The 12757-nt window shown below is 37.6% G+C and overlaps 1 protein-coding gene and 1 long non-coding RNA gene across 3 annotated transcripts in view; one reads left to right on the forward strand and one right to left on the reverse strand.

The window, feature by feature from the left end:
* Nucleotides 1-101: 101 nt before the first annotated feature.
* USP34 (ubiquitin specific peptidase 34) overlaps nt 102-12757 on the reverse strand; it is a 241337-nt gene continuing 228681 nt past the window's right edge. The window contains exons 76-80 of one of the 2 annotated variants that reach the window (XM_037048000.1): nt 5542-5621; nt 3241-3381; nt 2990-3133; nt 1464-1623; nt 102-1268 (exon numbers count right to left, since the gene is read on the reverse strand). In XM_037048000.1, the coding sequence (XP_036903895.1) occupies nt 661-1268; nt 1464-1623; nt 2990-3133; nt 3241-3381; nt 5542-5621 (1133 nt within the window). In that variant the 3' untranslated portion in view covers nt 102-660. The remainder of the gene's footprint in view (nt 1269-1463; nt 1624-2989; nt 3134-3240; nt 3382-5541; nt 5622-12757) is intronic. The other variant, XM_037048001.1, reaches the window with a different exon arrangement.
* LOC118988414 (uncharacterized) lies at nt 9274-10762 on the forward strand. Its single transcript, XR_005066764.1, has 2 exons — nt 9274-9953; nt 10175-10762. It is a non-coding gene; the product is annotated as an uncharacterized LOC118988414 (long non-coding RNA).

Raw genomic sequence — 12757 nt, forward strand, 5'->3', positions numbered from 1 at the left:
AGACTGAAGCAACGTATGTAAACAAATGAAAAGTCATCACAATCAGTTTAATTAAGTGCACAGAATAGCAATCAGTCATGTCAATAAAAATAAAACAATTATTTTTACATCAAGTGTGCTTTATTTCCTCCACAGGTATTCTGTTAAATAAAGCACCATTTATATACTGCCAGGCCACAGCTAAAGAGGATTCTTTACAGAATCAAATTTCTTGTGGTTGTTCCGTATACAAGTAAACTTAATTTTGATAATAAGAACCACAGCGATCGGAGGCAATCTGCCTCTATTATAAGGTACAAAACTGGCACAGAGGACACCATATTATACACAGTAAAAATGCTGTAAGTTTAAATTACATTGTACAGGGCCAGGGAACCCTGTTCCTCCCAGACAGCCATATTAAAGGAAAGCCACTACAGTGAACTCTTAATTACATAAAACATATCCATTATCTGATTGCCCTTTAGAAAGTATACTGAAGATGCAAATTTCTTTCATCTGGAGTTCTGCCTGACCAAGAATTAAGCCTATAAATCTATCTTGCCATTCAAGCAGAGAGCACTGGACAAACTGAAGCACAAAAACAGAAATAAGCAAAACTCATACAAACAGCATTGGGGGACGGGGGCGGCCTTAAAAGTAGACATGCGACACCTCATGTCAAGAAGCAGCCTGGTTTCCTTTGCCAGATATCCTTGTGACCACGTGGATTGTGGACTCGATGGTTCTACACAGCGTATCTAAAATGTCGTGCTGCTGCATGTGACTGAAGAGTCCTCTGGAATGGCCACAACTGAGGGATACAGCAGCCTCAGGGTCCTGGGAGGGCAAAGCTTGACCATCACAGCTTCTCAAGTCAGCTAAGTCAGACAGAACGGCAGAGATAGAAGTAGAAGGGAACTCAGATTCTTCCTCAGCTAAGTTAGAATCCTTGGAACAGTGGAGGTCTTTAAATTCTTTACAATCTTCAAATCTACTACTGTTGGACTGTTCTTCTGCATGCTGTGACCTGATATTTGACATGTCTTCTGAAAATGAAGATGGAACTTCCATTCGGTATTCTTTAACAGAACTATTTTCAGGGGAAGGAAGATCTTGCTCAGTTCCTGGGTCGATAATTGAGGAGTCTCTCGTCTCATTGTCTGAAGTGCTAGTTGGGGTGAGGACCTCCCTGGTTTCTGTTTTCATGTCGCTGATGCAGCTGTCTACAGTGTGCTCCTCATCACTGCTTACTCGCCTTCTTTTCACAGGAGTTGCTCCTTCATCATCTGTGAAGACATCAAACACTTCTGTGAAAGGAGTCACTAAGCTGACACTGAGGGGTAGTGTTTATGGAAAATTCCCCCTTTAGCATTTATTATATTTTGGAGGCCCAAGTGGGCACAAAGCCTACTGTACAGTCAGTTATGCCAAATGCATTCCCTTTTCCCACCCTGAAAGTAATACTGGCCCATAAAGCTAACCTTTAGTTTTTCTTTCTTTGGCTTCTTGCTCTTGGAGTGAGTTTCTCTGCTGCAGACAAGTCCTGCATTTACTTAAAAGCTCTTGCAGAGTTGGAATGAGAGCTGGGTTTAATTGTTTGGGAGTATGTACCGACAAGAGCAAAGCAAGTGCCCGTAGGTCCTGCAAAAACCCAGACAAGAACATTTCAAATTCTGTAGCCACATCTGACACACTTTGTTTACAGTTCAATGCACTTATTTACCTTCCCAGGAATCTACCCTGATTTTTTTTAAATCCTCACTTGAGGATATGTTTATTGATTTTAGAGAGAAACAGGAGGTGGGGTAGGGGAGAGAGAAACATTGATGAACTGCCTCCTGTATGTGCCCGCCTGACTGGAAATAGAACCTGTAACCTAAGTATGTGCCCTGACTAGGATCAAACCAGCAACCTTTTGGTGTACAGGACAACATTCCAACCAACTGAACCACCCAGCTAGACCTTAATAATTTATATTGTGTGTGTGTGTGTGTTTTGAGAGATAGAGAAACATCAACTTGTTTCACTTATTTATGCATTCATTGTTTGCTTGTATGTGGTTCTGACTGGGTATTGAACCCACAACCCTGGTGTATGGGAATAGCACTAACCAACTAAACTACCTGGCCAGGGTTTCTCTGGCTTTTTTACAAGAATGCTGAAACTAGAAAGCCAATGTTATATCTTACTGGTTCTAAGTCACTAATACCATTATTTTATGTACCACACCATTAAAATAAGTCAGACTGAAGACTCAAACAGTGTTTTCTGAAAATGGGGGTGGGAGTGGGGAGGATCAACAGAATTTACGTAGGAACTTAAAAAACAAACTCTTAATGACCCATAAGAAATTTAGGCCTTATTAATCCAGAAATCAGTTTCTTAAACATGCTAATTTTGGGTAGATGTGGAAAACGGTTAGGCCTTCCCCACTCTTCCCTGTAATCTGTGCTGGCACCCGAGCCTTGTGTGACTGGAAGGCTTGTGCTGCTGGACAAATGCCAGCACACATCTCTAGGTCCCACTGTTCTATGATACGGCTATCCCAGGAGTCCACACGGGGCAACTTACTAACTCCCCGGTTTTAACCTGGCTTTATAATACATCATTAATCTGATTGTTTAGTTACTCACGAGCTATAGGCAATAACAGAAACATCACAAGTAATTGTTTCAAACAAGGTAAACAAGTAGAGATAAAGGAAATGTCTTTTAATGGTCCTACTGCCATTAATGACAGTAGCTCGTGGCTTCTAACTCGATAGAAAGTGCTATATACACAAAAGGCATAGTGAGCAAATTTTTCAAAGGTGAAAGATTATATAATCTGAAGAGAAACCAGAGTATAATGTGAGCAAATTTTTAAAAATCTGATTAGTTTCTTCATATTTGACTTTTACAGTTTGAATAGTAAGTTAAAACTATGAGATAAAATCCTACTAAACCCAATTTAGAGTTGGTTTAAGGAAAGTCTGAAGTATATGACTACTCCCTTCCACAGTTCTTACCCCATTTAATGAAGCACTTGCTTTGGACATTTCAATTCGATTGGTAAAATCAGACTGCAGGTTCTGATACTGATTTATCAAGTTTGTAATAAGGGTGCTGATCAAATTGGCACAGTTTGCTTCAGAAAACACTTGACCCTGAACCTGAAAAAAAGAGATAAAGAAAAAAAATCTCCACAAGACTAACATAATGAAAACCCAACCATTAACTAACTGGAGGTAATATACTGAGTTTTCAAAGTACAACATACCTTTAGAAGAAAATGAGTCATGAATGTGTAGACAATATTGTTGTTTAGGAAAGTTCTTTCATCCATTAGGATACATTTAATATATTCTGCAAAAACAGGATCTTCACATAAAAGCTTGATGCAGTTTTTTGACAGAGCAGACTAAAGTGGGGAGAAGAAGTTCTGGTAGGTAAGCACTGAAATCGCTGAAAACCTTAAACACACTGCTTACAATATACCTCTGGAGTCTGCAAGGCCTATCAGAAAAGCCACTTTTATTTCAGTCTACTGAACTTTCAGTCATAGCAACCATCCCCCCAATCAATAAAATAATAATTGGGACTGCATGAGTGAGTGCTACAGGGGGAGACTTAGAAAAGGTGTGAATGGCAAAACTGAACAATCATCTTTTTAAAAATGCAGCTTTAGTATCTACAATTAAGAGACTGGTCAGACAATGTTTTTAGAAAACTAATTAAAGGGTAATTAATAGGTAACCAAGGCACATGTAGAGAAAATTTTAAGAATTAAATTTATTTTCTAAATTGAGTTATAACTTTTACTGTATGATCCCATTCATTAGCAGTAATTTGTTAAAATCTTCTCCCCTCATAATAGTGCAAAGGTAAACAGCAAACTTTTTAACTGTCTCACACAGAGAATTAGTGGGTCCAATATGTTGAAATTTTACTAAAATTTGGTTCTCCTGTTTTCAAATGGTCATGGCTCTTAAACACAAGTAGTATGTCTTTAAATAGATATATTCCCTAGATTACATATATGAGCTTTAATAATAGCTCATTTACATGGAAGACAAAACAGACTGTTTGAAAAATAGGACATTTAGATAATATGTACATTATATACTTAAATGTTTTATTACAGTAAGCAACTGTGTAAACAAAGTGCTCCAGATCACCCAAGAAATTAAGAGTTGAGTGGGACCAGGACCCAAGTCTTCAGATTGTTGGTGTCAGGAAAATATGCTTTCTTCTACTCTGCCTACTGCCTATGTTTCTTGCACAGCATGGCTGGCAGGGGCTTTGGAAGCCTTAGTTGGGTCGGTATGGTTTTGTTTTAAGGGAAGTTGGAGGGGCAGATGGTGAATTCTGTAAAAAAAAGCTAAATAAAGGGAGTAGTAGAGTGCAGAGCCGTCGGGAAGCAGTAAGTGGTGGCAGCGTACAGGAATACTACTCACCCTGTAAAATAAAGCAACCACCCAAATCAAGAAGAAAAGATCAGCAACAGAGAGGGAAAAAGCAGAAATCTGTTTCAATTTACTGAATAGACCACTCACCTCAGAAATCAACCAGCAAGTCTATATTCTAAATGTCTACTAAATATTAAATAATGTGGTCAATGTATCTAGTCTTTCAAAGATTCCTATTATAGAAAATGACATTTCTTCAGGAAACAGAGATGACTCGGATAAAGTCTCTACATTTGGGGAGCTCACAGTGTGGGACAAGGAGACAGAAACAACTATAGTACCAAGTGACACATCCACTAGGAGAATATATAGATGACTAATGCCTGGGTAGGAGACTGGACCAGACTCAGAGTCAGTCAGATACTATAATGTGGTCTACAGCTAAGGAAGATTAGTAAACTCAACGGGCAGATGCAATCAGGCAGGAAAACAATAGTTTTCTCAGGGTCTAAAAGAGTGGGGATCCTTTATGCCTGATCTAAGGAATAAGCCCAACCTTAGGACCAATCTAGTTTCTTCTCTCTCCCTGCCATTCTCCCTCTACAAATTAACAAGCATTATTTGGGTGCTCACTTTATTTTAAAGGGGTTGGCTCTTAGATACCTAAAGTAGGAAGGGTACAGTGTTTCCTGTTGAGAAGACTGTTGAGAACAAGTGCATCAGACTTGAAAAACTACCCTGAGGTAAGGGATAAACAAGAGGCAAAAGGACTGCTGAAATAGTTTCTGCTACAGGTTTTGGAATGGTGAAGGGAAATAAGAGACAGATGGGAGCAGGATAGGAAGAGCAAGATGCAGCCTATGTCTTCTTCCCCTAAGATCTCCATCTTGGATTTTTACAACGGTTGATACTGATGTATAAATGAGGAATTCGATTACAAACAGCTTATTTGAAACATCCTGTGATACAAATTTGCCAAAGTAAAAAACTTGAAAGGGCAACTAGATGCCCAATGCTTAACAGCTATTATTTCCATCAATCATATTTTACCTACCAAAATTCTAAAATATCCCCAATGTCCAGCCGATTTTCAACCAATTGTTCCTAAAATTGCTGACCACATGAGTCAGATGAGATTAAAGACTAAGTCATCTAAAACTCATTTTCTTTACCTGAGTCTGGCATAGCTCAGTCCAAAGTTTGGGGAACAGTGCAAGATGAAGTGGCAAACCTTCATAGGCAACTAGAATACCTAATATTTGAAAAGAAATCAGAATAGGTTATATATTACACTACTGAGGTATTAAACTGTAGGTACAATATAATAGCTATTTCTAGTTGTAACTATGCATATTTTCTACATATGTTAGAAATATGTAAAATACTGAAAGGGAAGAATTCATTCCAATGTTTTAACCAGTTAAGTAATTTAGAATGCAGAACACTTTGCATTTACTTATATCATACACCTCATTCCCAGAAGGATCTGAGGCAACTTACACAAATTATGCTTTTTGAGTACTGGAACTTTATTTGGAACAATTTAATAAAGTTTACTGCCAATTGGTTCCAAAGCTTTCTTCAATTAAGACACCACTCGGCCTACTAAGAGAATTTTCATCATGAAAGAGCTAGACTGCAAGGTGTGTGTGTGTGTGTGTGTGGTGGGGGGATGCAGGAGAGTGTGCCCATGTATGCGCTTTCACATGGAGAATTAGAGAACGTGTTGTTACGTCCCCTTTTATCTTATATCTTTTAAAGATGGGGAGAATTATCTTCACAGTAGATTTATGTCAACGCTGCTCTGAGTCTAACAGCTTCTAGCCCTTTCCTCAGGATCTTTTGGATAGAGCATACTTAGTTGTATATCAGCACCCTATCTGGAATCTGTATTGTTTTAAACTTTCCTCTTCTTCACTGTTCCAAATGTCAAGTACGTTTTTAAGAAATTCGTTCCCTTATCTGCTGCCCTTCTACCTCTCAAAGCACAGAAATTGCAATACTACAGTCATAAGTCAATTTCCCATCCTCCACCTTCCCACCCCCTGGGAAAGTGTAATCGTGGAGAAGGAGAAACACAACAAAAGCTATCTCGTCCACTAAAAGAAATGAAAAATCAGACCTGTAGTCAACCAACTTTTCTGTAAAGGGTTCAAACAGTAAATGTTTTAGTATTTGTGGCCTTTTGAACTGTTACAACTACTCAACTCTGCCGAGGAAGTGTGAAAGCAGTCACAGATGACACTAAATGTAGTTGTCTTTCAATAAAACTTTAATAATAGTGAAATTTAAATCTCATGTGGTTTTCATGTGTTATAAAATATTTAGCGTAATCTAGTTTTTTTTTAACTACCTAAAAAGTAAAAGCCCTCCTAAGCTTGCAGGTAGCTCACTGGTTATACAAAAACAAGCAGCATGCAGGCTCCTGTTTACCAAGGTATGGTTAGACCAAGGATTTGAAGAAATTTTAAGATAGAAGTCAGATCAGTCACCCAGTTTAGTCATCCAGAGATGCCTAGACTCTCTTTTGTGGGTAAGCCTATTTGTTTTCCTGTCGAGATTAATCCCTTTGTAAAGATCCAAGTTAACTTCATCCTCTTTCTCCTGTCCCCAACATACATAAACAAACAAGGGCATGGCCTCAAAACTGTTGGTCACCGCATAATTACCCAAGGAAGTAGAACAGGGACTAGCAAACTGGCCGGCAGCCTGTTTTTGTATGGCCATATGAACTAACATGAACGTTTTTAAAGAACTGTAAAAAAACAAAACAAAAACAGCCTAACAAAGAATATGTGACAGAGACCATACATGGACTGGAAATCTAAAATATTCAATATCCAACCCTTTCAGGAAGTTTTCCAATCCCTGAACTAGACGCTGCCCTCATGTGGAAAGCAAACTGTGTAACTTGATTTATGTTTCTCTGGTCTTTATTCTTTTTTCTCCAAATATTCCTCAAAGTGAAACAATTCTATTTCTATTTTCTGTAACTACCAAAAAGCCAGCATACCACAATAAACAAAAAATCCCATGGAGGCCTTCTATAATGTAGATCACTCTCAAGTGATATTCTGATCAAGTATCTTTGTAAGTGAAGAAGGAAATAAACAAGTATCTACTGTGCTAGGTATGTCAGATAACCAGTTACTTTTCTCACCAATTTGGGCAGTATGATCCTCATTTTTGCCCCCCTTTTTGTATGAGGAAATTATGCTCAGATGGATTATGTAACCTGCTCAGGTTCATCCCCAAAGCCAGTGAACTATACACTTGTGTCTACCTCAGATTTAACCGACTCTAAACCATGAGTTCGATGTAATAGTTATGTACTTTTATAATATAGTAAGATCCATACATACTTATTAATGTAAAGTCTATTTTTCCTGGACTATCTGTTACACCACACTCTGGTAAACACACCTACAGTGAGCTAAAGACACCTCTTTCATAGTCCTCCCTATTCCCTCTGAGCGGCACCTCCTTTGGAAGAAGGCCATCCCTTCAGAGCAACAGTTTCCATTTCTAGCATTTTCACAGAACACTGAGGATCAGGCACATCTTGGCTCTGTGACTCAGGGTTGAGGTCAATACCATCCTACTCCACACACTCCTGCTCCAGTACCTTCTGGGAGTCTCACTGGGTGGAAAGCACAGGGAGATGCAATCACCAGAGTTCTCAGGGACATATCCAAGCTTTATATCAGTGAAATGGGATGGGCAGGCCTAAAACCTACTGGCTTCTGTACCACTTATCTTTCTTCATCCCCACTCATGAGGGACTTAATATACAACAATAAAAAATTGTTGCAAATGTATCTTTTCCTCATAAGTAACATCTTATACTGCAGAAGCTGCTGGATATGTTATTAAAGGAAAAAAATCTTTTAAAAAACTGCTTTTGTAGGTGAAACTGTAGTTCAGACGGTTGCCTAGAGGATAAAATATTTCATATGTGTAGTTACTCGTTAGGGTTTCTCCCATCTGAATTGAGCTATGATTCTCTGTCTAGTTTTCTTCAGGAGCATTTATCATATTCAATCATTATCCACAGGAAGTGACAGCTTTAGCCTATGGATGAAAGGCCCACAACTATCACATATTTGATGCCTCTAATCCCTCTTGTTCTGATAGCATACCTACTAAGTAACCTACTGTTGTCTATTTAGCTTCCCATATAGGTTTACTAGAAAAAGAAATCTGCTGGTCCTGCCATAGAATATTCACACACCCATGCTAGTTCTTTCTCTATGTAAATTAACAAATTGGTATAACAGGTAGAATTATGAATATGTCTATTAAATATAATTACCATGTATTAGTCTAGGGTAAAGGGATTTGCCTTTGATGGACTAGTAACAGCTGGCTTCTTATCTGCACTAAATGACTGGTCCTGCTCTGAAGTATATTCATCTTAAGAAACCCTTCTGGAAACAACTAACCAGTTGCTTCTCCAATCAGTCCCACCCTGACATCACAAAAAGGTAAAGCACAAATCAGGGCTATACTTTTTATAATTTGAAATTTTAATATGTTAACTTTTACCAACTATATGAATTTTTTTAATTCTGGAGATTTGAAGATTGTGCATTGTCTAAGTATATCATAATGTTACTTGCAAGAAAATATATTTTTTCTTAAAAAAGACTGATTTCTTTTTATTTTGGTTATTAATACAAGCTTTCCAAAACAGTATTAAATAGTAATGGTGACAGAGATTCTAGTTTTGTCTCTGAAAATGAAAATGACTTAACTAAATGATGAAATATAGGGATTTGCTATTAAGTTTAATTCTACTTGAGCATCTTGTTAATTCTAAGTGAACTATATAGCACCTAACAAAAATGGTATCAGAATTTGCAGTTCTAGTTTTCTATATTAGTTTTTTTTGTTTCCCAAATAAAAAACCAATACACAATCATTACAAATAATGATCTAGAAAATAAACACCCCATAATTTTGTTTTATACAATTAGAGATTAGCCCTCTATAAATTTTTCCCCATATACTGAGTGATTTTTGTCCCTTTAAAAAATGTAGTCATACTGTCTTTTCCAACTTTTTTTCATGTAATCCACAGTCAATTCCTGTCTTTTATCTTAATGGCTAGATAAACTTTGGTTTACTTAAACTAAGCTTCCATTAATGGGCACTGGGTTGTTTCCAATTTTTATGTAATCCAAACCAAGTGGACATAAAGCAGCCTATATATCTTATTACACATGCTTTGAGCAGAGAGGGCAGATTTCTAGACTTGGTAACGCTGGAGGGAAGGGCACGAACAATCTAAGTATATAATGCCAAGCTGCTGCCCCAAACTGACTCATAATAGTATAAGGTCTCTTCTTTCCCCAGTCATTCATATTACCTAAACTTTGACACACAATTGAAAAAAATTGTTACATATTTGCTTTATTCAAGAAGGTTGGGCAATTTCTTGTATGGTTACCAAACATGTACTCTCTGTGTATGTGTGCATGTGTGTGCTGACTGTTCATGGTCTTTGCTTATTTTATATTTTTTGCCATCGGGCCAAATCCTAAAAACTCTGTTATTTAGCAATACTAGCCAAATGGCTAGTATTGTTAAGAATGCAAATATAGCCCTGGCTGGCATAGCTCAGTGGATTGAGCGCAGGCCTGTGAACCACACAATCGCGGTTCGATTCCCAGTCAGGGCACATGCCTGGACTGCAGGCCAGTTCCCAGCGGGGGACTCATGAGAGGCAACCATACATCGATACTTCTCTCCTTCTCTCCTTCCCTTCCCCTCTAAAGATAAATAAATAAAATATTTTAAAAAAAGAATGCAAATATTTTTCCCATTAGTTGTGTTTTCATTCAAATTATGGCATTTTAAAATATATTTTCAATTTTTATATAAACAAAATTTTCAATTTCTGGGTTTTGTTTCCTGCTTAACATGGTCTTTCAAATCTCAAGGTGGTATTCACGTAATCCTACGTTTTTCTCTAATATTTTCATTATTTTGCTTTTCACAGTCAAATTAGTAATCCTCCTGGAATTTATTTTAGTCTAAGGAATGAAGCAGATATTAAGGCTCTCCCCTTTCTCCCCCGACAGCTAACCAATGATCTCCACACCACCCATTCACCATTAATCTGCTGTGTCCTTTTATATCCTCATTCTTGTTTGGGGGCTCTTTTTCCACTGTTCTATGTATTTCTGTACCTGCATCCTATCTTTTTAATCACCATAGTTTACTTTTACATAAGAAATGGAAGAAAATAAACCTGTATTCACTGTTTTTATGCATAAAAAAATAAAAGGGTAAACAATGAGTAAAAGTGATAGGGGGCAGGTCTGGGATATGATGATGTGTACCTTTTAAATATTGTTTGAACTGTGAACTCCATATATATTTAAAATAAAAAATGATTGTACCTTTATTAAATATTTTAGAAATCAATAGTGCCAGTCGCTCTTCCTATCCTTTTTCAGAACTTTTCCAGCTAAACTCTGCTATTTTAAAATATCAACACACTGTGGTTTCAGACACTGTTATTTCACATGGCAGTCAGTTTTGTTCACCCTCCCTGAATTCTCTTCCCACTTCTGACTCCCCTAACTCCACACCTGATGTCCTCACTTCAAAAGTACTTCCACCCTCCCTTTGTTTACTGTTTAGTACTTGCAACTCTATCCCCTGTAATTCTAATCTACAATTATTACATAATTCCTTTCTATCCCCTAACAACTTAAAATCTACTCAGTTACTATGTAAGAATTCCTACAAAAACTTTTCTTCAAAACTGGAAATGGCTCACAATTCAGTATCGGTCTTGAGATAATCCCATCTACAGTCAGTCACAATATTCTGGCCCTTGGATCATCTAACCTCAAGACTTAAATAATTAAGAACATAACCAATTTAAACTTACCCTTTCCTCTCCTTGTTGCCAAATATAATCTCCTGAAGAAATTACATAAATTAAAACTCTCTGCTTCCCATTACAGTCATTAATGAGGGCTTTGCTTTTGCTCAAGCCCTTTCCTAGAGGCCTCTCCCTGGAAATAAACACTCTAGCTGGAAGGAGTTAACTTCAAAATACTGAGACTTAAGTTCTCCATTTATAAAAAACAAGGAAAACAATGTTTTTAGGTCTTTGTCTTACTTCATATCTACTTTTCTTCATTAACCAAGATATAACTATGAAAAATTTTTGTTCTGCTCAATTTGTGAAGGTTTTGATCTCTATCTAGAGCTGTGCTATTCAATATAGTAGCCACTAGCCACATCTAGCTCTATAAATTTAAGTAGAATTAATTAAAATAAAACTTTAGTTCCTTAGACTCCAAGTTCTCAACATTCACACATGGCTAGTGGCTATCATATTACAGATGATGATACAGCTGGAGAATATTTCTAATCTCATAGAAAGTTCTAGAGAAGAGTGTGCATCTAGAGAACTCAACACCACAAGACAGTATCAACAGTGCTTCGTGACTATAAGAGTGACGAGAGCATTAAATATTATGAAAGCTGACGTAGCATATGTGGATGGTTAAGTGTGTTGCTCTTTTTTTTCAGTCCTCCTTCTTCCCTCCATGTTTAACTTCCCTGAAACTGTGTACTTGTATTGATAAGGAAGATAGTTCTAAACAGGGTTGAACATTCATTATTTGGTCAGAGCTGTTCAAGTAGCTAAAATAGCTCCTCACATAATTTTTGGTGTAAATCATATAAACAAAATTACCAAGAACTTTTCTTAAGAGAAGCATCTTTTTATTAGTTCCCCTCCTTATTTGGAAGCAAGGTTGTGTTACTAGAACTCCTGGTTATTCTCTCATATCTGGCCACTGCTAGGTTTTAGCTTTTTACCAAGTGCCACAACTCAACTGTGCAATCATTAAATGGCCAATCTGAGCATATCCTCACCGCTCCCACCACCTATGTTGGCACTTCAGTGGTGTGTGTGTGGAAGGAACAGGTGGAAGGAACAACCTTTCAAATCTGAGATGCTCTACTCACTTACCAATCAGATGGTTTTTCTGAAGAGGAATTATGTCTGAGAGCTATTTATTACCACTTTCTTCTTCTTGGATAATGAAACCTAAGGTATGTTCAAATCTTTTGCCCTACCTATAATGGATCAAAACCTTTTGCACAGGAACGAAGAGGTGATTGAGAAGGAGAACAAAGGGATTCCTAGAGGGTGTGGTAATATTCTACTTTCTTGACCTGGGTGTTAATTCCATGAGTATTTTATTTCCCATGGTCTGAAATAAAACTACAGAACACCGGAGAGGATCCTGGACCATACCTACAGAAGTTAAGACACACAGCGCCTGGGAACTCTGGAGGTCCTGAGATAGGGGACATCTGGCCAGGGGGCTACACGTCTTCCAAAGACTTATCAGCTAAACA

The sequence above is a fragment of the Sturnira hondurensis genome, unplaced genomic scaffold, assembly GCF_014824575.4.
Source record: "Sturnira hondurensis isolate 20B ecotype Veracruz unplaced genomic scaffold, ASM1482457v3 Scaffold0006413, whole genome shotgun sequence".
NCBI classification, from domain to species: Eukaryota; Metazoa; Chordata; class Mammalia; order Chiroptera; family Phyllostomidae; genus Sturnira; species Sturnira hondurensis.